Consider the following 27,981-nt stretch of genomic DNA (forward strand, 5'->3'; position numbering starts at 1 on the left):
GTAGGTTCAGAATTTGAATAATAATTTCAGGTGCTAGTAACTGGATTTTAAATTTAGTATATATATATATATATTTGAGGGATAATGCACAAGTATCCCCTCAATCTATGCCCGAAATATCAGAGACACACTTATACTATACTAAGGTTCTATTACCCCTGAACTTATTTTATAAGTAATTTTCTACCCCTTTTTAGCCTACGAGGCACTAGTTTGAAAAAAAAAGTCAACCATCCTTGGGCCCCACAAGATAGTGCCACGTAGGTCGAAAAGGGTAAAAAATTATTAATAAAATATGTTCAGGGGTAATAGGACCTTAGTATAGTATAAGTGTGTCTCTGAGATATCGGACATAGGTTGAGGGGGTACTTGAACATCATCCCTATATTTGATGAAGTTCTTAGTATTAATATATTGTTTGACCAAAAGTTACATAAGAGGTCTTTGATCCCCCTTATATGATTTTGAGTAGTCCTTTCCATCTTAGCAAATTTTTGGGATTAAGTTAGATCTAATATTTATTTTCTTATTATATTATTCAAGTCATACTGGTTCCAATTTATTGTTTTCGAAAGTGGAACCTCCCATTTTATATTGTACATTCTCTAAATGTACAATTATGAACATACCCCACTTTGATGGAATTAGGGTACTTGATCTCCTTTTATGATCTTTATTACGTTCCACGTCTATAGGCTAAGGAAAATATCAAAGACATATATCACCTACTAAGAGCCCATATGGGATGGCTGAAAAACTCAAATCGAATGATTTCTAAGTTAAAAAATAAAAAGTAAGGAAAATTCTAACTACTGTTTTTATCTTTTTAACGTAAAATCATGCATAAGAAAAGAGTATTTTTCATTTATATACCTACACATCATTACTTACTAAAATTGCTCTAATCAACAACAATATAATGAAACGTATATGAATATCTTCTTTCGAAATTAGTACAACACTATTTTGAATAATTAATGTTTGATAAAAAAATTAACTTATTATAAACTCAAAGAACAAGCTGTCTATTCATTTGGAGAATATTCTTTGGCTTGATTTAATTCATAAAATCGAAAAAGACAGTTATATTTATAATTTAAAAAGTTGAAAAGGGGGTGACACTCTTATAAATATTCATATTCTTATTTCACATTTTATTTGTTCCATATATATATATATATATATATATATATATATATATATATATATATATATATATATATATATATATATATATATATATAAGAGTTAGGATTAAAATGAAGTCTATTTTTCTTTACTATATATATAGTAGTTTCTGAATAAATGTTTGTGTCGATATCTTTTATCTTTATTCCAAAAGTTAATTTTCAGTCAAATACCTATAGAAGATGTGATACTAGTATACGGCTCTACAATTGCAACATCAAGTACAATACCTACATAAACTTGATTTTTTGATTAATTATATAAAAAATTGAGTGAATTAAAATGAATGAATCATTAACCTGTACCAATTTAAAAGAGTTGACCAACAAGGATTGTAGTGGAGTTGTAATGTGCACGAAGTCTTCTTTGTTAGAGAGCGCATTACCCAATATAAAACTTTTCACGTGAATTCGAATTTAGTCAGATTTCAATATGAATACACAAAATTAACACAAATCGAGTTGGCTTGACCATATGTTCAATGATTAAATGGGAACAAGTCAACAAACTCTCATTAGTAAGTACATGCGTAGAAGTAACATAAATTTAGCTTTAAAAGGAACACGTCACTTGAGAAATTTGTAGTACTTTAATATAAAGTTTAACATAACCTTTAAAAAATGTACATTAATTCAAATAATTATGAATGAAACACATTTTCATGACAAAATATTAATATTTTGACTTTAATTTCCACTCTATCTGCACAATCACGTCTCTATTCATTATCACATTTTTTCAGTTTCTCACATTAATGAAGCAATGTATTTTTTATTTTCAAAGTATTGTACCGTCTTCGTCATGAATAGCACAATATTCAGAGGAATAAAAATGTAGTACTAATTTGTAATTTTGTATTAAATAAATAAATATATTTTGACTTTAAATCATATGCTAGTGGCAAAAGAAAAATTGAAATATCTTTCTGAAAAAAATTCACCGCCATACCATTTTAATCATTTAAGTTGTGAAAAATAAAAGGGTTAAACAGTTTAATACAAGGTCTATAAATAGAAATATATTTGAGATATATATGATATCAATAACTAGAAAAAAATGATTATGATAATTTTTATTCTTTTAGTAACTCTTCCTATTGTACTCAATTTCCTAGCAAAAAAGGATAGGAAAAATGTTATGCCACCTGGTCCTTTAGGGTTACCATTTATTGGAAATTTGCATCAATACGATGGTTTAACCCCTCATATTTATTTTTCGAAACTTGCCAAGAAATATGGAAAAATATTTTCATTAAAACTTGGTTCTACTCCAATAGTTGTAATTTCTTCAGCAAAATTAGCAAAAGAAGTGTTAAAAATACAAGATTTAACATTTTGTAGTAGACCTTCTTTTCTTGGTCAACAAAAATTGTCTTACAATGGTCGTGATATTGGCTTTGCACCTTATAATGACTATTGGAGAGAAATGCGAAAAATTTGCGTTGTTCATTTGTTCAGTTTAAAAAAAGTACAATCCTTTAGTCCGGTTCGTGAAGATGAAGTATCAAGAATGATCACGAAAATATCTCAACAAGCAACTGCTTCTCAAATTACAAATTTAAGTAATTTAGTGATTTCACTAACGAGTACTATTATTTGTAGAGTTGCTTTTGGTATTAGATATGACGAAGAAGCGCATGAAAAGAGGAGATTTGATGAACTTTTAGCAGTGGCACAAGAAATGATGGCGCGGTTCTTTTTCACGGATTATTTTCCTATGTTTGGTTGGCTTGACAAAGTATTTGGAAATATTAGTAGACTTGAAAAAAATTGTAAAGAATTAGATGAGTTTTATGAAGAACTCATTGAACAACATCTTAATCCCAATAAGCCAAAATCCATGGAAGGAGATATTATTGATCTTTTGCTACAATTGATGAAAGAGCAATCAACTCCCATTGATCTCACTTTGGACAACATAAAGGCAATTCTCATGGTAAGTTATCAACTATACATGTCTAGTATAACCAATATATGCATATAGATAAAAGAATTTAAGTTATATATACAATAATAGTATACATGTATACACAACTATTTTTATGACAATCCCTTTCATTTTCCTCTAAATTTGATTGTTTTGTAGAATATATTTGTTGGTGGAACAGACACTAGCGCGGCTACAGTAGTATGGGCAATGACAGCCTTGATGAAGAATCCAAAAGTCATGAAGAAGGTTCAAGAAGAAATTAGAAAATCAATTGGGACCAAAGGCTTTGTGAATGAAGATGATGTTCAAAACATGTCTTATTTCAAAGCAGTGATAAAAGAGACATTTAGATTATATCCACCAGCTCCAATCCTAGTACCAAGAGAAACAATGAAGAAATCCACACTAGAAGGGTATGAAATTCAGCTAGGAACTATAATTCATGTGAACTCGTGGGCTATTGCAAGGGATCCTGAAGTATGGGAAAATCCAGAAGAATTTATGCCCGAGAGATTCTTGAATAGTGACATTGATTTCAAAGGCCAAGATTTTGAGTTGCTTCCATTTGGTGCAGGACGAAGAGGTTGCCCAGGTACTTAACGGACCTAGCTATTATATATTATACGTGAAAATCTTGTATGTTGAAATTTAAGTTTTGAATTCGTCTCTATAGGTATTGCACTTGGTGTTGCGACGGTGGATCTTATGCTTTCAAACCTTCTCTATGCATTTGATTGGGAATTGCCTTGTGGGATGAAGAAAGAAGATATTGACACAAATGTCATGCCTGGAATTACTATGCATAAGAAAAATGATCTTTGCCTTGTCCCAAAAAATTATTTCTAGATTTGTTACATCTTTAGTCATAATTTTATATCTACTAAATTCATCAATAATTGAGAATAGTGTTTCTCATCACTTATGTTTAATATATGGTGTGGCTTGCCTCTTTAATTTTCATTGTAATTTTGTTGCTATTTTCTAATAAAGAGTTGTGTGTTTTCATCTAAAATATTTCGGTGTATGTATTCTTGGTTCAATATATGTTACATAAAACTTTCAATTTCACAATACATAAACTTGTTCCAAAATAAATAAACATGAAAAAAAAATAAAAATATGAATGGAGTGGATTAGTAAGATAAAATAGACACCTTATTTTTTTTTTATAAAAATAGCTTAAAATAAAATTAGATTTCAACAAAATTTAATGAAAAAAATATTTAAATTGATTGGGTGACTATTTAAGTATTTAAATATTATATTGTAAATAAAAAATATAAAATGAAATTAAAGATATTAATAAATATCAAATTTTATATGGAATATATTGTAATTCTTATCAAATTTCGAGAGTAGTTTTCTAAAATTAGTTAACTTAACTATGTCTATGGTTATGATATTTGTTCATATGATTTAATTTTGATCTTTAAACTTTTAATATGACACGTGTCTCTAATCTAGACGTGCACTTGACGAAATGGAGGGAAGGAGTAATGGAGGAGAGCCGGATCCCAATTAAATAAATAGAAACTTTCACATATAGCCACTTAAAAATAATTAATTACTCTTGTTATCTATAGTTTGATAATTACAGTTTGTAGCTACATGTTCTATGGAGGATAAAGGCGAGCTAGATTGGGAGAGAGAGAGAGAGAGAGAGAGGCGAGAGAGAGGGGGAAAAGAGTGGGAGAAAGGTGAATTGTATATGTATATTGGTTAGATAATTGTATATTATACATATGTATTTATATATATGGCAAGCAAGATTGGGAGAGGGAGGAGAGAGACGAGCGAAACTGGGAAAGAGGGGAGAGAGGCGAGCGAGGTTGAGAGAGGGAGGAGAAAGGCGAGCGAGCGAGGTTGAGAGAGGGAGGAGAAAGGCGAGCGAGAGAGGGCAGAGAGTGGGAGAAATATGAATTTTATATGTATATAATTGTATATTATACATATACATTTTGTATAAATGTATAATGTTAGCTGTGAGTGGTAATTATAGCAAATTATAATTATGATAAGTAATTAAATAATATAAGTTTGTTTAGCTGTATAATTTTTCCTTAAATAATTTTAATGGACTTTTTTTGGCCTAAACTAAGTTGGGAAAATTGTATATAATAGCAAACTAATAACCTAAAATAAATGGAGTAGCTAGGGTTTGATTTAATTGTGCTCCATAGCAAATGTTTGCAAAAAAATTGTCAGACGCCTCTCTCCCAAATATCTCGCTCGCCACTCTCCTCCAATCTCATACTCGCTTCCTCACTTTTTATACAAACACAAGTGTATAAAAATTATTTTTAATTGTATAAAGCAGAGAAAATTGTATAAATACACATATTTTTGTTCCCCTCTCCCCTCTTCCAGATCTCGCTCGCCACTCTCCCAAACACTCGCTCGCCACCCTCGCCTTTCTCACTTATACAAACAGAAGCGAAATGTATAAATTGTGTTTCTGTTTGTATAAAGTGTGAGAAAATTGTATATACACATGCAAGTACATATATTTTCGTCATATACACTTATAATTATACAATAAAAATACTCCCTTGCCCAGTTTCTTTTGCCTTTCTCTCTTTATCGTTTTATACAATTTTCAAATTGTATCTAATTTCTCATTTTATACAATTCGATTCAATTGTATATTCCTTGTCAAGTCTCTTTTGTCTATTTCTCTTTCTCATTTTATACAAATTCAAATTGTATATAATCATTCTATACACTTATAATAATACAATACAATTCGTTTTATACAATTCGTTTTTATACAGTTCTCTGCCCAAGTGTCTTTCTCTTTCTTGTTTTATTATACAATTTGCTTCAACTGTATATGTATAACGAATTATACAGTTTCTATGTTTGCTATGAAGCGCAATTATACAAACTTTGCTATAGCATACAAATATGAATTTTTTATTTGCTATATGTGAAATTTGTCCAACTAAGTTTGCCCAAACACAAACCAACACTTGGGAGGACGTATTAGATGAGATGTATAAAAATAATATTTTAATTATTTCTATATAAATTAGCATAATTAAAACCTTTTTTCTTATTTAATACTACAAGTAAACATTTCAAAAATAAGGTTAAATTGGAGGTATTGGTGTATAATCCGTACTTATTTAGCCTATTTTGTTCAGTCTATTTTGATTCAAAGTAAAATTTCACACCGATTTATGTAATGTCATATTTATTAATTCAATCTATTTTAATTAATCAAATTCAAATTTACGTCCATATATCACTCCCAAAATTAAACAGGCCCACCCTATTTATTAAGATACATTAAGTAATACCAAATGGTACACACAACCTTTTATAAGAAAGATTTATCCTATATCTCTCCTCCTTTTAACTTTTTTTTGGCCACAAATTATTAGTCATTAGCACAAAGTATTACGTGTGATATCTCTTGACAAATTTTTTAATAACCAAAATTAATTACTTCGGGAAAAGGAAATAGCTTTCGCAAGTGGCGTTTAAATTTCAATAATTCACCATACCCAGTATTTACACAAAATCATCCAAAAGGACTAATGTGAATTATCTTAACGTGGTATGCGTCAAATAAATATATGGAACACATGATTGCTAAAAAATAAAAGTTATTTTTCCATCCTTAATTTCGGTGGCCAATAAATTTTAGGATCTTTAACATAAATACTCGATAAATTTACTGATTCTTCTAGATGTAGATTATCCACCGTCATACATATACTATAGATATCTATTGATTATTTTTAAATTATATTATATTTGTTAGACAACAATTTAAATTAATTCACTAATTTTAACTTAAGTTATTGAGTAGACTAACTTTGATTAATTTCTTTTTATTTTGTTGCGTTACTTTCATGAATCGTGACCTGTGTCCCATTATTTCACATGTCATATTATATGGTTGTGGAATGATCTTTACATAAAAACAAAACATGAGTAATTACAATTACATAAAAGGTTAGAACTCTTGAATTGTGGTGAAAAAGCATCTAGTACATAACTAGCTCCATAAAATATCAAGCTATAAACAAGTAAGTAATTACTAATGAGTAAATAAAAAGAAGTATACAATTAGTAGTTAAAAAGATTTGTTACAAACAACAGAAAAAAAAAGAGATAAGTTCAATGTCATAATTTCAAATAGGAGTGTACAAAATCGAATCAAATTAAAAAAAGAAATTTTATTAGTGGTTTGGTTTGACTTGATTTGTTATTGAAAAAAATACGACTATATTTGAGTTGGTTTGGTTTTAATTAAAAAAAAATAACCCGACATTATATATGTAATTATAAAATTTTATTTTATACATAAAAAAATATTTACTTTGACATCATTTTAAAATATTTCTTGTACTATTTCATAGTTTTTATCTTTTAATATATTATTTCAAGTTCAAAATTTAGAATTTGAAATGGTCCAATAAAGATTATAGTTCATAGATGTTGATAGTTATAATAAAACTTAAATTAAAATCAAACTAAAACTAATGCAAAAAGGAAATCAATTCAACACTAAGAATGACAATAATATTGAATATTTGTTCTTTAGTTTTACATTGGTTTAGACAATTAAAATATATAATCTAATTTAATTTTCCTTCAATATTTAAAAATGTAACTAATACTTATTTAAAAATTCCTAATTAAAAATCTAATTTATTAATATTTATCATCTATAATCTATATGTATATAATAACTATAATATTTATTTTTATAAAAAAACGTCTTTATCTAAATTGCTATACTTTTCCTCTTCTTATAACTTTTTCTTTAACCACTCTCATGAATAATATAATTTATGTGAATAAATAAATATCCTTTATGATAAATAATGAAATTTAATAATTTAAATGATGCAAATCTACAAAATGGAGACACACATTGATAATGTCCTCTTGATTATTATTAAAGAATGACTCTAACTTCACAAATTTAAATTCATTGATACTTAATTACATGATAAGAACTTTAGTTGTTCTTTCTACATGGTTTGCTAACTTTTTTTTTATTTTTTCATATTCTTCATTTATTTATTATTGTTTTGTAATTACTTATTCAACTTTTATACTCTTAATTTCATAACTCTCATCTTTTCATATTCATAACCTCCAAATAGTTAAACTAAAACGTTAAGATATCTTTTGATATTCCTTCTATTTTAGCTAATATAAATTCAACTTCTTTATCTCATGAAATCCATATCAAGATTATTAGGCTATTATTTTTATTCTATAGTTAAAATAGATGAAGAAGACTCTTGAATTTTGATAGGATATGAAAGGAGTCGATAAGAACTCAGAGAGTTATGTACTAATTTTGTACTTATTTTTTACATCTATATATACATCATATGTCTACATTGTATTTTTTCCTAAATCTGTTTGATTTTGTCTTTTTTTTTCTCTATTAGACTTCTTAATTTAGTTTTTTATGAACATTTTATTATTGTAAGTCTTTATTCTTAATTTGTAATTGTTACCTTTTATATTCATTATAATTTACATATATATATATCCACAAAATTTTAATAATATCTATAAAAATTTACATAAAACACACATGTAAAACAAACGTGTTCAAAACTAGTTTATATAAAGACACAACAAGTGACTACCAAGGTAATTAGACAAAAAAAATGATGCTCTTTCTACTCTTTGTAGCCTTTCCTATCATTCTTATCTTTCTTCTTCTCAAAGTCAAAAAGAGTGGCAAAAACAATGTGCCACCAGGTCCCATTGGCCTCCCATTCATTGGAAATTTGCATTAATTTGATAGTTTAACCACTCATATTTATTTTTGGAAACTTTCCAAGAAATATGGAAAAATATTCTCATTGAAACTTGGTTCTACTCCAATGATCGTTGTTTCTTCAGCAAAATTAGCAAAAGAAGTGTTGAAGACACAAGATTTAGTATTTTGTAGTAGACCTTCTATTCTTGGCCAACAAAAAATGTCTTACAATGGTCATGACATAGTGTTTGCGCGTTACGATGACTATTGGAGAGAAACGAGAAAAATTAGTGTGCTTCATCTGTTCAGTCTAAAGAAAGTACAATTCTATAAACCAATTCGTGAAGATGAAGTATCAAGAATGATAAAGAAAGTATCCCAACAAGCTGCTTCTTCTCAAATTACAAATTTGAGCAATTTAATGATTTCACTGACAAGTACAATTATATGTAGACTTGCTTTTGGTGTTAGGTTTGACGATGAAGCACATGAAAGGAAGAGATTTGATTATCTTTTAGCTGAGGCTCAAGCTATGATGGCTAGCTTTTGCGTGTCTGATATTTTTCCTTTTTTATATTGGATTGATAAACTTATTGGATTGATAGACTCGAGACGAATTTCAAGGAATTGGATGAGTTTTATGAAGAACTCATTGAGCAACATCAAAATCCCAATAGGCCAAAATCCATGGAAGGTGATATGGTTGATCTTTTGCTTCAATTGAAGAAAGATAAATCAATACCAATTGATCTCACTTTGGAGGACATAAAAGGACTTCTCATGGTAATTTCACATGTCTCTAAGTCAATACATTGCAATTTTAAAGATAATTCGAAAGCTATTTTAATTAATTATTTTCCTGTATATAGGATATGTTAGTTGCTGGATCAGATACTAGCGCGGCTGGGATAGTATGGACAATGACTGCCTTGATGAAGAATCCAAAAGCCATGAAGAAAGTTCAACAAGAAATCAGAGAGTCAATTGGGAACAAAGGCATTGTGAATGAAGATGATATACAAAATATGCCTTATTTCAAAGCAGTGATAAAAGAGACATTTAGACTATATCCGCCAATTCCACTTCTAGTGCCAAGAGAATCAATGAAAAAATCCACACTAGAAGGGTATGAAATTCAGGCTGGAACTATAGTTCATGTTAATTCATGGGCAATTGCAAGGGACCCTGAAATATGGGAAAATCCAGAAGAATTTATACCCGAGAGATTTCTGAATAGCGACATTGATTACAAGGGACAAAACTATGAGTTGATTCCATTTGGAGCAGGTCGAAGAGGTTGCCCTGGAATGACACTTGGGGTTGCATCAATGGAACTTGGATTATCAAATCTTCTTTATGCATTTGATTGGGAGTTACCTCATGGGATGAAAAAAGAGGACATTGACACAAATGTTAGTCCTGGAATTGCCACACATAAGAAAAATGAGCTTTGTCTTATCCCTGGAAGTTATTTTTAGATTTTACTTAGATGTGAATCTAAGTCGTGATAATAAATTGTAACGATTTTAAATCTTGAATAAATCACATACCCTCCTTCTATTTTGATATTCTTCACCTTATAACCCCTTTAGTCATGAATTTTTTTATTCCAATAAAATACTTTGTTGAATTACTTTAAAATAAGTTTCAGATGTCCATAAGACATCATTACATCCGTTACAACACAACTTGGGAAGGCAAAATCCCAAGAAATCCTATTTATACATGAAATAGAACTTTTTGATAGATTATGGGCTAATACATTTCATGTTCGTGGAATATATATGATCTTGATTTCCTCAAAAGATTTCATCAATTGCCAGCCATCCTTGCAAATGGTCTCTATTTCCCAAGATGTTATAAAATTCTTTTGCAACATTTGTATAACATTCTTTGCATCTGACAGTATGTGGACCTTTGACCAACCCTTTTAAATCGCTGCGATTTATAATTTTTTTTAAAAAAAATATGTAAATCGCTGCGATTTTCCACATTATCTTATAAAATTGTTGCTTTAAAAAAATCTTTTTTTAAAAAAATTTCCACATTGTTTCTACATTTTTTTAAAGAAAAAAATTTAAAAATTAAAAAAAAATAAATTATACAAGTCGCTGCTCAGGCAGCGACTTTGCACATTTCAATTTTTCTTTTTATAAAAGTCGCTGCCTGGGCAGCGACTTCCACATTTTTAAAAAAAAATTCTTTTTTTAAAAATCGCTGCCTAGGCAGCGATTTTCCTTAAATAAAAAAATTAAAAATTATAAATCACTGCCTAGGCAGCGACTTTTTTTTATAAAATAAATCAAAATCGCTGCCTAGGTAGTGATTTCATTTTTTTTAAAAAAAAATTCACATTTTGCAAAATCGCTGCCTCAGCAGCGATTTTGCTTTTTCCGGGGAAGTAAATCGCAGCGATTTTGCCGTTTTGATTAATATAAAATTTTATATACCGTTTTAAAATTTTTGTTAATATTTTGTACCCTTTAAGCTCCGCACTCATGATAACAATATATTGTTTGAACAAAAGCTACGGAGTATATAACTGAATGTGTATATAGACTTTGTTGGAGTCTCACATCAGGGGTATTAGAGGTTGTCCTTGATCCCCTTATATGATTTTGAGTAATCTTTCCCTTCTGAACAAGTTTTTAGGATTGAGTTAGGTCTGATATTTATTTCTTTATCATTATATCAAAGTAATATTAATTTCAATTTATTATTTCGTTGTTGAACCTTCCATTTTTTTTTATATATATTGTACATTCTCCAGATGTTCAATCATAAGCATACCCCCGCTTCGATGGGATTAGGGCTACTTATTTTCCTTTTATGGTCTTTATTAAGTCCCATACTCGTAAGCTAGGGAAAATATCACCTACTAAGCAAACTCATAAATATATTAACATAACCTTTGAAACACATTTCCAGTTCCATATTAATATTCCGACTTCATATCATATACAAGTGGTTACCAAAAAAAAAAAATCATTTTGAAAAATTCTCTACAAGTGCCATTTTAAATCATTTAAGTTGTGTTAAAAATGAAAAGGTTAAACAGTTTAATACAAGGTCTATAAATAGAAATATATTTGAGATATATATAATATCATATAACTAGGAAAAAATATGATTATGATAATTCTTATAGTCCTTGTAACTCCAATTGTACTCAATTTTCTAGCCAAAAAAAGGTAGGAAAAATGATATTGCATTTGCGCCTTACATTGACTATTGGAAAGAAATGCAAAAAGTTTGTGTTGTTCATTTGTTCAGTCTAAAAAAATTTCGATTTTTTAGTCTGAACCGTGAAGATGAAGTATCAAGAATGATCACGAAAATATCTTAATCAGCAACTGCTTCCCAAATTACAAATTTGAGTAATTTAGCGATTTCACTAACAAGTATAATATTTATAAAGTAGTGTTAGGTATGATGAAGAAGCACGTGAGAAGAGGAGATTTTTTTAAAAAAAATATATTTTTTATAATTATTAAATTAAATTATAAATTATAATTTAAAAATATTATCATAAATATCAACAAAACAATAGTATATGATGTTACTATTACTACTTGTTAATCAAAATCCACAAATGAAAATTATCTTTATAATATTTATTAAGTTTTTTCAAATTAAAATATAAATATCAAAACAGAAATATTAACCTGATTGTTTTGAGTTTGGACTCTTTTAATTTTTAAATTTTAATTAATTTATATTGGCCCATCGACCGACCCTATCGATACTTTTCAAGCCTCACAAAGCAGCAGACTTATTTAGACCGGCTAAAAAAACTATTTTCTTGAATAGACTACAAGAATCTTAGTCAGCCCTATTAAATTCCAATTTAGGCCAGGCCAGCCCAACTGAGCTAGTCCATATTAACGATTCTATTAGGAGGACGTATCAGATGAGATGTATAAGAATAATATTATTTAATTATTTACATATGAATTAGCATAATTAAACTTTGTTTCTTATTTTCTACTACAAATAAATATTGCAATAATAAGGTCAAATTGGCCTATGATCCGTACTTATTGTTTAGCCTATTTTTGTTCAGTCTATTTTAATTTAAAGTGAAACTTCAGATTTGATCAACGAAATATTTATTAATATAATCTATTTTAATTCGTTCAGATTTACACAAATCGTCCATATGTCACTACAGAAAAGATTCATATTTGTCTTCTTACTTTCAGAAAAAGAATATAGTTATGATTAGTAATCTTATATCTAGTACTAAGTTATGCGGCAGATAAATATTTGGAAAACATAATTGCTAAAGGAGAAAGGTAATTATTTAAGGATCTTTACATAAATAATCAGATGAATTTATTGATTCTTCTAGACGTAGATTATCCCTCGTTATACACATACTATTATATCCATAGATATTTTCAATTTAAATTATTAGGTAGATGAATATTTAAATTAATTCACTAATTTTAATATAAGTTATTGACAACAACTATGATTGATTTCTTTTGATTTTGTCGTGTTACTTTAATGAATCGTGATTTGACATGTCATATTTTCCATTTTGTAACTATATATTATATGGTTGTGAAATGATCTTACATAGAAACAACACATGAGTAAGTACATTTGCGTAAAAAGTTAAAATTCTTGAATTGTGGTGAAAAAGCATCTAGTACCTAACTAGCTCCATGAAATATCAAGCTATAAACAAGCAAAATTAGTAGTTAAGCAAAGAAGAAAAAAAAACTATTCTTACAAAATGATATCTAAGGGATAGCTTTGAAAAAATTAGAACCTATCCTTCGAAAAAAAATAGTCTCATGTATAATATATGTATATTAATTAACGATTGTGAGTAGCTTTCATCGAGAATCAAAATATGTAACTTCCCCTTAATATTATCCTATATGTTTAGGTCATGACCTGAAAATTTTACATTGTTGGGTGTGGAAATTATACTCTTCAAGAAATTTTTTTTGATGACTTTATTAAGTCTTTTAATACAAGATAGATTTATATAAAGACACAACAAGTTATTACCAAGGTAATTAGACAAAAAAAAATGATAATCTTTCTACTCTTTGTAACCTTTCCTATCCTTCTTATTTTTCTTCTTTCCAAAGCCAAAAAGAGTAGCAAAAACAATGTGCCTCCAGGTCCTATTGGCCTCCCATTCATTGGAAATTTGCATCAATTTGATAGTTTAACCACTCATATTTATTTTTGGAAACTTTCCAAGAAATATGGAAAAATATTCTCATTGAAACTTGGTTCTACTCCAATGATCGTTGTTTCTTCAGCAAAATTAGCAAAAGAAGTGTTGAAGACACAAGATTTAGTATTTTGTAGTAGACCTTCTTTTCATGGCCAACAAAAATTGACTTACAATGGTCGTGACATAGTATTTGTGCGTTACAATGACTATTGGAGAGAAATGAAAAAAATTAGTGTGCTTCATCTATTCAGTCTAAAGAAAGTACAATTCTATAAACCAATTCGTGAAGATGAAGTATCAAGAATGATAAAGAAAGTATCCCAACAAGCTGCTGCTTCTCAAATTACAAATTTGAGCAATTTAATGATTTCGCTGACAAGTACAATTATATGTAGACTTGCTTTTGGTGTTAGGTTTGACGATGAAGCACATGAAAGGAAGAGATTTGATCATCTCTTAGTTGAGACTCAAGCTATGATGACTAGCATTTTCGTGTCTGATATTTTTCCTTTTTTATATTGGATTGATAAACTTACTGGATTGACAGATAGACTCGAAAAACTTTTTAAGGAATTGGATGAGTTTTATGAAGAACTCATTGAGCAACATCAAAATCCCAATAGGCCAAAATCCATGGAAGGTGATATGGTTGATCTTTTGCTTCAATTTAAAAAAGAGAAATCAATACCAATTGATCTCACTTTGGAGGACATAAAAGGACTTCTCATGGTAATTTTACATGTCTTAACTCGATATATTGCTATTTTTAAGATGATTCGATAGCTATTTTTATTAAAAAAAATTTACTTGTATATAGAATGTGTTAGTTGCTGGATCGGATACTAGCGCGGCTGGGGTAGTATGGACAATGACAGCCTTGATGAAGAATCCAAAAGCCATGAAGAAAGTTCAACAAGAAATCAGAGAGTCAATTGGGAACAAAGGCATTGTGAATGAAGATGATGTACAAAACATGCCTTATTTCAAAGCAGTGATAAAAGAGACATTTAGATTATATCCGCCAATTCCACTTCTAGTGCCAAGAGAATCAATGAAAAATTCCACACTAGAAGGGTATGAAATTCAGGCCGGAACTATAGTTCATGTTAATTCATGGGCAATTGCAAGGGACCCTGAAATATGGGAAAATCCAGAAGAATTTATACCCGAGAGATTTTTGAATAGCGACATTGATTACAAGGGACAAAACTATGAGTTAATTCCGTTTGGAGCAGGTCGAAGAGGTTGCCCCGGAAAGACACTTGGGGTTGCATTCATGGAACTTGCATTATCAAATCTTCTTTATGCATTTGATTGGGAATCACCTCATGGGATGAAAAAAGAGGACATTGACACAAATGTTAGGCGTGGAATTACCCCGTATAAGAAAAATGAGCTTTGTCTTATCCCTACAAGTTATTTTTAGATTTTTCTTAGATGTGAATTCTAAGACGTGATAATAAATTGTATCAATTTTAAATTTTGAATAAAACACAGACCCTCTGATATTCTTCACCTTATAACCCTTTAGTCATCCACTAAGTTTATTTTACACTATTCATAATTTTTTTTATTTCAGAAAAATACTTTATTGCATTACTTTAAAACAAAGTTCAAATGTTCATAAGACACCATTGCATCCGTTATAACACAACTTGAGAAGTGCTTTAATAGAGCACTATGACATAACATTTCATAAAACCTCAGCAAAGGTTCAGGTACCTGAAAATGATATTGTATTGGAATCGATATCAAAATGACCGTCCACGGTATATTTGATATGAAGTAGGACTCAATGCTATAAATGGTTACAAGGATCTTTAATTTGAATCTGTCATATTAGCCAAATAAAAGGCGAAATAGTCTGATTGACCCTCATACTTGTATCAGTTTGTATTCTGGACCATTCTACTTAATCTTTTGTTCAACTAAACCCTTAGACTTAATTAAAACGAGATTTTTAAGCCCCTCTAACCATTGTATAGTTCACTCTCCTTTAAATAAATGAATGTCATATCCACGTCAGATATATTAACGCCATGTCATAATTATTTCATAAGAAAGATATATGAACGTTTTGGCGATATTCTTAAAAAAAAAATGAAAAACATTTTGGAGAAAATCGTTCGTGGATCAACGATTTTTAATTTAACGGGAGAAACGGCGTGAAAACAAAATCGCTACTAGTGTATTATTTGTCAATATATAATTAGTATGATTATTACAAAAAATTGTGTGGAAGGTCCAAATTTTGAACAATGAAATGAATATAACTCTTAAAAAGTTGTAAGGTTAATATTATTGAGAAATTGTTATTCTATAGGCAAATTTTGGAGTGCTTCACTTTTGACATGTTTTGGCCATGTGTAATGTAAAGGATGTACATTCATGAGTTGTAGTTCTCATCAAGTCATATGTGGACGTTATTGCTCATACAAGTCCCAATGGAAAAACAATTAAATTACACTCTTTTATAAGTTCCAATACGGAAGGAAAATATAAAAGATTTATGGTACATAATCTTATCATGGTTGACGAATACCCTATTGGTTCAATTACTTATACATATAGAATCTAAAAAAAATATATTTGATATTTAATTATTGCAAATAGTCGTAAGAGATCATTTAGAGCCTATTTGGCTCAGCTTAAAAGCTGGTCAAACCGACTTAAAAGCTGGTTTTTGACTTATTTAACTGTTTGGCAATACTCAAAATAACTTATTTTAAGTTTAAAAAAATTTATTTTAAGCCAAAAGTTAAAAGTTGGGGTAGGGGTGCTTTTTTTTTTTAGCTTATAAGCTGTTTTAAGTTGACCACATTTTTATCTTTTTGTCCTTAATATTTTTATACAATTTCTAAATTACACATATAACCCTAACATCTCTTTCTTCCATTTTCTCCTTTTCACGTTTGGCATAACAATTTCAGCACTTTTATCCAAACGCATAACTGCTTATTTTAAAAATAAATTTCAGCACTTTCATAAGTACTTTTTTAAAGCTGCTTTTATTAAGCCCATCCAAACGGGCCCTTAGCACCCCATATGTGCAACTTAAATAAATTTTAAAAAATATACATTTTTTTATTTCCACATTTGATACATTTCACCTATTGTGAACTTATTCACTACATATACTCTTTGGCTAATGCTATCTAATCTATGCTGACAAATGTTTTGAAATGTGTAAAATATCATTTTCGACTTAATATATATTTAGACGTTTTAAGTGGCCATTATTTTGTGAAGTTGGACAACAAAATGATGCTCTTTCTCCTCTTTGTAGCACTTTCAATATTTCTTATTTTTCTTCTTCCTAAAGCTAAAAAGAGTGTCAAAAACAATCTCCCACCTGGTCCTATAAGCCTTCCATTCATTGGAAATTTGCATCAATATGATAGTTTAACCCCTCATATCTATTTTTTGAAACTTTCCAACAAATATGGAAAAATCTTTTCATTGAAATTTGGTTCTACTCCAATAGTTGTAATCTCTTCAGCAAAATTAGCAAAAGAAGTAATGAAGACACAAGATTTAGTATATTGTAGTAGACCTTCTCTTCTTGGTCAGCAAAAATTGTCTTACAATGGTCATGATATTGCCTTTGCGCCTTATAATGACTATTGGAGAGAAATGAGAAAAATATGTGTTCTTCATTTATTTAGTCTCAAGAAAGTGCAATCTTTTTGTCCAATTTGCGAAGATGAAGTCTCAAGAATGATCAAGAAAATATCTCAACAAGCTGTTGATTCTCAAATCACCAATTTGAGCAATTCAATGATTTCACTTACTAGTGCAATTATTTGTAGAGTTGTTTTTGGTGTTAAGTTTGATGAAGAAACACATGAGAGGAAGAGATTTGATTATCTTTTACCCGAAGTTCAAGCTATGTCCGTTAGCTTTTTTATGTCTGATTATTTTCCTTCTTTTAAGTTGGATTGATAAACTTACTGGACTGACTGATAGACTTGAGAAAAATTTTCAAGATTTGGATGAGTTTTACGAAGAACTCATTGAGCAACATCAAAATCCCAATAGGCCAAAATCCATGGAAGGAGATATTCTTGATCTTTTGCTTCAATTAAAGAAAGAGAAATCAACTCCGATTGATCTCACATTGGATGGTATCAAAGGAATACTCATGGTAATTTTCCATGTGTTTTGATCTTTTATATTTTGCATTTCTAAAGAAAAAAAATGAAACTATTCCTAATTTTTTCTTCCAAATTTATGCAGAATGTGTTTGCTGCTGGATCGGACACTAGGGCAATGACAGCCTTAATGAAGAATCCAAAAATCATCAAGAAGGTCCAAAAAGATATTAGAGAAACAATTGGGACCAAAGGTATTGTGAATGAAGATGATATTCAAAATATGTCTTATTTCAAAGCAGTAATAAAAGAGACATTTAGATTATATCCACCTTCTCCACTCCTAATACCAAGAGAAACAATGAAAAAATCCACACTAGAAGGCTATGAAATTCAACCAGGAACTATAATTCATGTGAACTCTTGGGCAATTGCACGGGATTCTGAAATATGAGAAAATCCAGAAGAATTTATACCTGAGAGATTTTTGAATAGTAATATCGATTTTAAAGGCCAACATTTTGAGTTGATTCCATTTGAGGTTGTCCAGGGATTACACTTGGGGTTGCATCTATGGAACTTGCATTATCAAATCTTCTTTATGCATTTGATTGGGAATTACCTTATGGATGAAAAAAGAGGACATTGACACATTTGTTAAGCCTGGAACCACTATGCATAGGAAAAATGATCTCTGTCTTATCCCTAAAATCCAAATTATTTAGATGAGTTCTTTGAGGTCATCTAAATCTATCATTGCTTTGGACTCGAATTATGTATATATTAAATTAACCTCTTTTGGTATATAAGAAATTTTCCTTTTACTTTTCCATTACTACTTTGTTTATATCACACTATTCAATTAGCTAGAATCTTAATGGTTAAGCTGATTAATCTATATTAAAATTTTATTTAGTTATTTTCAGTAGTTAATTTATTTAGCCCGTATCATATCTAACATTTAACCTTCAATTAATTGAAATGAAATTTTAGTTTGATCCTTCTTTTCAAATTTAACAACAAATTATATACCACCACATCATTTAGTTACCTATACTTTATAATCAAGTTTGTGTTGTTATAATTCTAAGAAATAGTTTAAATATAACATATCTATTTCTATATAAAAGGTAAAAACACACACAAGTCAATTAATTAAAAATAAAATATACTTAATCATATCTTACAAGTTTCAAGATTTAAAAGTTATCCATAATTGAGGATTAATTAGATGTGCCATTTTTCCCTACAATATATTAATTAATTCGCCTTATGTAATATACTTTTGTTCCTTTGTATTTGTCATGATAAGGCTTAGCCGCTATATATATAAATAATCTTTGTCTGAAATAATGATATCTAAATATTTAAGCTACCTTAGTATATTTGAAAGTTTGCATAATATTGATTGCTAGCTAGAGGACAGACATATTTTATGAAAAATATATTGCCATTTTTCCACCACTAACATTTGGTCCCATTTCAGGACTTTCTTGTTTTCCAATAATATAGAGACAGAGTTAGGTAAAATTTATGAGTTCAGATGAATTAAATTAATATTTTTTTTTAAATTTTATAATTATATCAGAAAATTAAATAAATATATGTACATTAGCAAATGAACTCTTAAATTAAAATTGATTTAGAATCTTCAAACTTCTGACATTAACTCTGCCACTGTTAATATATATGTATTCAATGGCTAACTAAGGTTATGTCACATCACTTATATAAAATCAATGGTGGCTATTTATTTGATACTAAAATACAAATAATAATACACTATCAGTTTCTCTATTCAACCTCACTCTTTTGTTGCCACTTGGCACCATAAATTGTCTTTCACGTCGGTGATATTCTATCTAGATATTTGAATTAAGTTTTATTTTAATTAAATATTTTAAATTTTAATAATCAATTTTAATTTTCAATTCAAATTTTAATTTTTTTAGGTGAAATTTCATTCTCTTATTATTTCCTTTAATACTATGCATTTGTCAGCTCGTTAAACCATAAAACTTCAAACATTTTCTATTTTACATCGAAAATATTTATCTTTCTATCAAACTGTACACCCTTATTTGTTTGTAATAATTTATCAATGAATCGAAACCGTTGAATTACATATAGATGATGTGGCATAATCTTAGGTAACCATTAAACAATGCTGGAGAGGATGTGATTTTATAAATGCAATGTCCACTTTGTCTGCTGTGAATTTATAGTTTTTTCGTAAAAATGAAATATTTTTATATAATAATTTTTAAAATTCGTATAAATTATCTGAAATCATAATAAAAGAAAATAAAGAATCCACTTGATCGAATGTTGTTGCTCTATAAATGTATAACTCCTTTTCTTCCTCCTTTTAGTATTCATCTTATTAAGGATTTACATTATTAATTTAATATAGCGCTTACTGACATATATAGAAAGAAAATATTTTGTTGCAAACAACAAGATATTGAGGAATTGTTTGCGGTCTTACTTTTCAAGTACATGGTCCTCTTTTTAGGTATAATTACTTATATATGTTAAACAAATTGAAATGAATGATGTATCTTATTAAAGTGGCGTGATACTTTAAAATTTGTTTAATTATATTATATTGACAAGAAGTCATATACTCCTTATCTTTAATAGGAAAAGGGAGGAAAAGTTTAACCCAAGATCCATTTTTTTCTATATATGTAGGCCATTTCAAGTGACTTAGCATTATTTTGTGTAGTTGGACAAGAATATGATTCTCTTTCTACTCTTTGTAGCCTTTGCAATTTTGCTCATTTTTCTCCTTAGTGGAAAAAGAAATCTGCCACCAGGTCCTATAGGCCTTCCATTCATTGGAAATTTGCATCAATATGATAGTTTAACTCCTCATCTCTATTTTTGGAAACTTTCCAAAAAATATGGAAAAATCTTCTCATTGAAACTTGGTTCTTCAATTATGGTTGTAGTTTCTTCAGCAAAATTAGCAAAAGAAGTATTGAAGACACAAGATTTAGTATATTGTAGTAGACCTTCTCTTCTTGGACAACAAAAATTGTCTTACAATGGTCATGATATTGCATTTTCACCTTACAATGACTATTGGAGAGAAATGAGAAAAATTTGTGTGCTTCAATTATTTAGTCTGAAAAAAGTACAATCTTTTAGTCCGATTCGTGAAGATGAAGTATCAAGAATGATCAAGAAAATATCTCAACAAGCTGCGTGTTTTCAAATGACAAATTTGAGTAGTTTAATGATTTCATTAACAAGTACGATAATATGTAGGGTTGCTTTTGGTGTTAGGTTTGATGAAGAAGCGCATGAAAGAAAGAGATTTGATTATCTTTTAGCTGAGGCTCAAGCTATGATGGCTACCTTTTTTGTGTCTGATTTTTTTCCTTCTTTAAGTTGGATTGATAAACTTACTGGACAGACAGATAGACTTGAGAGAAATTTCAAAAATTTGAATGAGTTTTATGAAGAACTCATTGAGCAACATCAGAATCCCAATAGGCCAAAATCTATGGAAGGAGATATTCTTGATCTTTTGCTTCAATTGAAGAAAGAGCAATCAACACCAATTGATCTCACTTTGGAGGACATAAAAGGACTTCTAATGGTAATTTCCCATGTCTTCAATCTACCTAGTAGTACATGCACTTGCACACATTTAATTATATGCATATATATATATATACCTATATACATATATACACATGTAGAGGTGACAAATATATATGGGCAGGTTGAATCAAACATGAATTGTCGTTCAAATTTTAGTTAAGTTAAAATGAATTGTATTAAGATCGATCAAATGAGGGACATAGTGGATTAAATCAATCAAGAAAATTACAAACATCTTTTAAGAGCCAACTCAAACACCCCCTTAAAGTTAAGAACATCGTAATAGATATTTTGGAGGTATCCTCAACTTGTTTAAACTTCGTAGGGCCGATTACTAAAAGGCGAATTGATTTTTTCCTCTCAAAATATGTAGCATAGATGTGTCCAATATTGCATTGACAAATTTCTTTTCTGATTAATTCACTACCAATTTTTTGTAGAATGTGTTGGTTGCTGGATCAGACACTAGTGCAGCTGTAGTAGTATGGGCAATGACAGCCTTGATTAAAAATCCAAAAGTCATGAAGAAAGTCCAAGAAGAAATTAGAAAATCAATTGGGACCAAAGGCGTTGTGAATGAAGATGATATACAAAATATGTCTTATCTCAAAGCAGTAATAAAAGAGACATTTAGATTATATCCACCAGATCCACTCCTAATTCCAAGAGAGTCAATGAAAAAATCCACACTAGAAGGGTATGAAATTCAGCCAAAAACTATAGTTCATATTAACGCATGGGCAATTGCAAGGGATCCTGAAATATGGGAAAATCCAAAAGAATTTATACCTGAAAGGTTCCTGAATAGCGATGTTGATTTCAAAAAAGAAGATTACGAGTTAATTCCATTTGGAGCGGGAAGACGAGGATGCCCCGGAATTACACTTGGAATTACAGCCATAGAACTTGCATTATCAAATCTTCTTTATGCATTTGATTGGGAGTTACCCTATGGTTTGAAAAAAGAGGACATTGACACAAATGTTAGGCATGGAATCACCATGCATAAGAAAAATGATCTTTGCCTTATTTCTAAAAAATATTTCTAATTATATACACTTCCAAAATAATTTAGGGTAAGTTCTCATTGCTTTCAACTCGAATTATGTGTACATAATTTAAATAAAGTGAATTTGATATAATAAATCATCCTGATTTCACCCTCACTATTGGCGGATTATGATTTAATTTCTTTTGTTCTCACTACTCTTGTTTATTTGAGACTATATATATTCTATAAACCTTAGTTAGGCTGGTGTATTAATTTTATAACTAGGGAAGAAATGATTAATAGTATAATTGTTAGGAAATTAAAGTTTGTAAATAAAAAATATAAAATTGCATCAAGGTATATATATACAATATTAAACAGTTACCTTAATATAAACTCATATAAGTACAAGAGTCTGTAAGATCATTTTGCCTTTTTCTTTTTGAAAGCTAAATAGTTCTATATTTCTAGAGAAGCGTGCATATTTTAGAGAGTTAAGATCATTTAGCCAATTATTTTAAGAAGAAAAATAAGTTCTTCTAAATAATATAGGAAATAAATAGTTTTTCTCCCAAAGCACTTATGGAACCTTAAGCAAACAGAAATTGTTTTTCTAGTATTTATAAAAGTATTTTATTTTTAAAAAAATAATAAGTACATAAAAACGACTAGTTAACTAAATTATTTTGGCAAATAATAAATATAAACCAAACATAGTACTATTATTATTTTCCAAGTAACTAATTGTAGTAGATCGGTTAGGTACAATATTTTAGGTGACCATAGTCTATTGTTTTTTTCATTGTTTTTGCTCATTATTCCACTTATATTTGGTCCCACTTCTTTTTTGAAATGATACACAAAGAACCAAATATTAATAAAGCTCCTTTTTAAATATATTAGTAAAACATGAAAGGTTACTCTTCAAAAGTAATTCTCCAAACAATCTAAGTATTATTTTCTAAGTAACTAGTTCCACTTGTTATGGTTAGTTACTATTTCCTTCCTTTCAAATTGAGTGACCTATTTTGATTTGACAAGTACATAATTAAAAAAAATAATTATATTTTGTAATCTTAAATTAAAGATCTACCAAATGTTCAAAAGTATATGTCTTATTGTTAGTGTAGGTAAATCATACTTTAATGAGTCGTTTGATATGAAGTATAAAGTATAATAATTCAGATAAAATGTAGTATTATTTCATCACATGTTTGGTTAGAGGTATTCGATAGTTCTTGAATTATTTATCCCACTATTTTTGTCATAGTGATCAGATAAATTATCTTTCATATATAAGATGAAATAACTTATTCCCGGATGACTTATCACGAAATAACTAATCCGGAGAGAACTTTAACGCAAGATATCTTTATATAAAAGATACAACAAGTGACTACCTAGGAGTCGAAACAAAAATGATGCTCTTTCTACTCCTTGTAGCTTTTCCTATCATTCTTATTTTTCTTCTTCCTAAAGCCAAAAAGTGTGACAAAAAAAACAATGTACCACCAGGTCCTAAAGGCCTTCCATTCATTGGAAACTTGCATCAATTTGATAGTTTAACCCCTCATATCTATTTTTTGAAACTTTCCAACAAATATGGAAAAATATTCTCATTGAAACTTGGTTCTATTCCAATAGTTGTAGTTTCTTCAGCAAAATTAGCAAAACAAGTGTTGAAAACACAAGATCTACTATTTTGTAGTAGACCTTCTCATCTTGGCCAAAAAAAATTATCTTACAATGGTCGTGACATAGTCTTTCATCGGTACAACGATTATTGGAGAGAAATGAGAAAAATAAGTGTTCTTCATCTATTTAGTCACAAGAAAGTGAAATTATTTAGTCCAATTCGCGAAGATGAAGTCTCAAGATTGATCGAGAAAATATCTCAACAAGCTAGTGCTTCGCATATCACTAATTTGAGCAATTTAATGATTTCACTAAGTACTACTATTATTTGTAGAGTTGCTTTTGGTATTAGGTTTGATGAAGAAGCACGTGAAAAGAGGAGATTTGATGAACTTTTAGAAGAATCTGCAACAATGTTGACTAGCTTTTATATTTCTGACTTCTTTTCTTATTTAGGTTGGATTGATAAACTCACTGAATTAACAAATAGACTTTGAGAAGAATTTCAAGGATTTGGATGAGTTTTATGAAGAACTCATTGAGAAGCATGTTGATCCCAATAAGCCAAAATCCATGGAAGGGGACATTCTTGATCTTTTGCTCCAATTGAAGAAAGAGAAATTAACACCAATCTATCTCACTTTGGAGGACATAAAAGCAATTGTCATGGTAATCTTCTTAATTACATATTCCTTTCGTTTCATAAAAAATGATTTGATTTGACTTGACACGGAGTTAAGAATATAAAAAAAGATATTTGAATCTTATAGTCCTAAATTAAAGTTATGCCAAATAACAAAATTATCCTTTAATCTCGTGACCTTAAACATGTCATGTGAAAAGCTAAAATCAAAATGCTACCAAAAAAAAAAGAAATCATTCTTTTTGAAACAAATTAAAAACGAAAGGAATTGTTTTTTTTTGAACCATAAAAAATATCATTTATGATTATCATACGCTTATTAGTTTTAAATTGATTTTTAACCTTTGGTAAACCTCATCTTTTATCCAAACAAGGCAGCCACATCTATCAGCAATCTTTTATCCAAATATGGGACCCATATTTGATTCTAAGTATAATGTTTGTTAGTCTTTTAGTCCTATTAGAGATTTATATGCCAATAGAAATTTTATTATCATTTAGCGATAGAAGCACTTTTATATTTTTCTTTTTGAAATCAAATATTGTTGCATCGAATCTAGCATAAATGGAGCGCAATGAATAATTTACTTTTACTATAAATTAAAGTGTTATAAAATATTTGACTATTAAATTGTATAATTTTAATTAAAATGTTAATGACTTTTATATTCTTTTAGATTAATTTCTAATTGAAATAATTAAATTAATAATGTTTATCATCTATAATCTATATGTATATAATAATAGATCAAAAATCTATATGTCTCTACATAAGATAGTCAACTTTTCTTCTCATAACTTTTTCTGTTGTAATTGTTCTCATAAATAATATAATTTATGTTGATAAAGTATTAGGGGTGTCAAATGGGCGAGTTGAGTTGAAATTGAAAATATTAAAATGAGTTGAATAGAAATCGGGTTGGGTCTTGACCTGCCCAAGTTTAATTTGAGGTCAGTGAGTTGGGCTCAAATGGGATAAAACGGATTGGGTCTTGGCCCGCTCAATTTGACCCAATTAATCTCAATAATTTAAATATTGATATTTAACTTTTATAATCACAATTTGAATTTCTGTTCAAGAAATTTTTTGTTACAAAAGTAACAAATGAATAGATAAATCTTAAAAGATATTAAATAGATAATAATTCATACCTTCAATATAGGAACATATCTTAATAAAAAATTTAAAACGAATTGAAATTGAAGATTGAATTGGCTCAATTGAGAATTCTCTTCAAATGGATTAAACATGAATTGGTTGAGATTGAACCCAATGGATATTATCTTGAGCCCTTAAAATTCTGAACGGGTTGGACAAGTTACCTATATATGGTTCATTTTTGTCACCCCTACAAAGTACTCCCTTTGTCCCTATTTTTAGTTGTCCACTTTAGAAAAGACACACATACTAAGATAACAATAATTAACATAGTGAAGTTACAATTTTATCCTCATTAAATATGCTTTCAAAAAGGATGAATTAAAACTTATAAAATTTTCAAGAAGTTTAAATAAAGGTATAATAGGAAAAAAAAATTGTCCTCTCTTGATTTGTCAAAATGGACAAGTAAATAGAGACATCTAAAAGAGGAAATATAGACAAGTAAATAGGGACAGAAGTAGTCTTATCCTATAAAGATAAATAAAGAAATTCAATAATTTAAAATAGTACAAATCCACAAAATGGAGAGACACACATTATTATTATTTTTTAGATATTCTTATTGATAACTCATATCTAATTACTTATTCAATTATTATACTTTTTACATCCATAAGTCTCATCTTTTATATCCATAACTTCTAAATATTTAATCTAAAACATTATGATATCTTTTGATATTCCTTTCATTTCTGTCTATATAAATTCAACATTTTTATTTCATTGAACCCTTAACAAGGTTATCATTTTTATTCTATATTTAAAGTAGATGAAGAAGATTCTTGAATTTTGATAGGATATAGGAGAAAGAGTCGATAAAGAACTCGGCAAATTATGTAATAATTTTGTAATTTTTTTTCCATCTATATTATTATGATCAAAGTCTTATGAAGTACGTATATATTGTATTTTTTTCCTTTTTTATTTTTTGTGTCTTTTTCTTTATTAGACTTCTTGATTTAGTTTTCTATGAATGTTTTATTGTTGTAAGTCTATATACTTATTTCAGCTCAAACTAGCCATTTGTGACTTTATTGAAAGTTTGCTACTATCAACCAAAGTTCAAACATTACCGTCGATTGCTTAAAAAGAATTAATTTGAAAAAAACATCAAAATATGCCCTTCATTTGGCGGTGTTTCTTTTTTATATTATTAAAGATTCATTTAAAATTGTTGTATTATATTACTAGTACCTGCTCTTTACATATATATTTCCATAACGTTTTAGTCATTCTAACATATCTATAAAAATTCACATGAAACAAATATGCTATATATATATGTAGCACACATGCGGTATAACAATAGTTCATGTTAATGCATGGGCTATCGCACGAGATCCTGAAATATGGGAAAATCCAGAAGAATTTATACCTGAGAGATTCTTGAATAATGATATCGATTTCAAGGGAGAAGATTTTGAGTTAATTTCATTTGGAGCAGGAAGAAGAGGATGTCCGGGGATCGCACTTGGAGTTGCATCGATGGAACTTGCATTATCAAATCTTCTTTACGCATTTGATTGGGAGTTACCTTGTGGGATGAAAAAAGAGGATATTGACACAAATGTTAAGCCTGGAATTACCATGCATAAGAAGAATGACCTTTGCCTTATCCCTATAAAATATATTTAGATTGTATATCCTCATACATGGATCTTGGGCTAAGGTTAAATAAATTTGTTACACAAATTTAATGAATTATATATACTTTAATTACTTATGTGTTATGTTAATCTTATACTATTACTCTATTATCCCCCTGCTATTCATTAATCAAACTTATATATAGCCTTTGG

At 28.9% G+C, this 27,981-nt stretch overlaps 3 protein-coding genes and 3 pseudogenes across 4 annotated transcripts; all 6 read left to right on the plus strand.

The window, feature by feature from the left end:
- The first annotated feature begins 2,222 nt into the window (after nt 1-2,222).
- On the plus strand, nt 2,223-4,129 carry LOC101253427 (5-OH-xanthotoxin synthase-like). The gene is made up of 3 exons (XM_004247855.5): nt 2,223-3,123; nt 3,274-3,709; nt 3,791-4,129. The coding sequence occupies exons 1-3, from the start codon at nt 2,245-2,247 to the stop codon at nt 3,961-3,963; spliced, it is 1,488 nt and encodes a 495-aa protein (XP_004247903.2). The 5' UTR covers nt 2,223-2,244; the 3' UTR covers nt 3,964-4,129.
- Nucleotides 4,130-8,767: 4,638 nt separating this feature from the next.
- On the plus strand, nt 8,768-10,429 carry LOC101253725 (6,7,8-trihydroxycoumarin synthase-like; annotated as a pseudogene). Its single transcript, XR_011211535.1, has 2 exons — nt 8,768-9,634; nt 9,721-10,429. The product of XR_011211535.1 is annotated as a 6,7,8-trihydroxycoumarin synthase-like (transcript).
- A 3,274-nt stretch (nt 10,430-13,703) lies between these two features.
- LOC101254036 (6,7,8-trihydroxycoumarin synthase-like) lies at nt 13,704-15,571 on the plus strand. Its single transcript, XM_004247856.5, has 2 exons — nt 13,704-14,777; nt 14,866-15,571. Exons 1-2 carry the CDS (start codon nt 13,896-13,898, stop codon nt 15,472-15,474), a joined length of 1,491 nt encoding a protein of 496 aa, XP_004247904.1. The 5' UTR covers nt 13,704-13,895; the 3' UTR covers nt 15,475-15,571.
- A 1,678-nt stretch (nt 15,572-17,249) lies between these two features.
- Nucleotides 17,250-18,971, plus strand: LOC101250840 (6,7,8-trihydroxycoumarin synthase-like; annotated as a pseudogene).
- A 1,495-nt stretch (nt 18,972-20,466) lies between these two features.
- On the plus strand, nt 20,467-22,917 carry LOC101254339 (6,7,8-trihydroxycoumarin synthase). Its single transcript, XM_004247857.5, has 2 exons — nt 20,467-21,746; nt 22,192-22,917. The coding sequence occupies exons 1-2, from the start codon at nt 20,880-20,882 to the stop codon at nt 22,798-22,800; spliced, it is 1,476 nt and encodes a 491-aa protein (XP_004247905.1). The 5' UTR covers nt 20,467-20,879; the 3' UTR covers nt 22,801-22,917.
- Nucleotides 22,918-24,127: 1,210 nt separating this feature from the next.
- On the plus strand, nt 24,128-27,912 carry LOC101254640 (6,7,8-trihydroxycoumarin synthase-like; annotated as a pseudogene).
- Nucleotides 27,913-27,981: the final 69 nt, after the last annotated feature.

Source organism: Solanum lycopersicum, chromosome 9, assembly GCF_036512215.1.
Source record: "Solanum lycopersicum chromosome 9, SLM_r2.1".
In the NCBI taxonomy this organism is placed as follows: Eukaryota; Viridiplantae; Streptophyta; class Magnoliopsida; order Solanales; family Solanaceae; genus Solanum; species Solanum lycopersicum.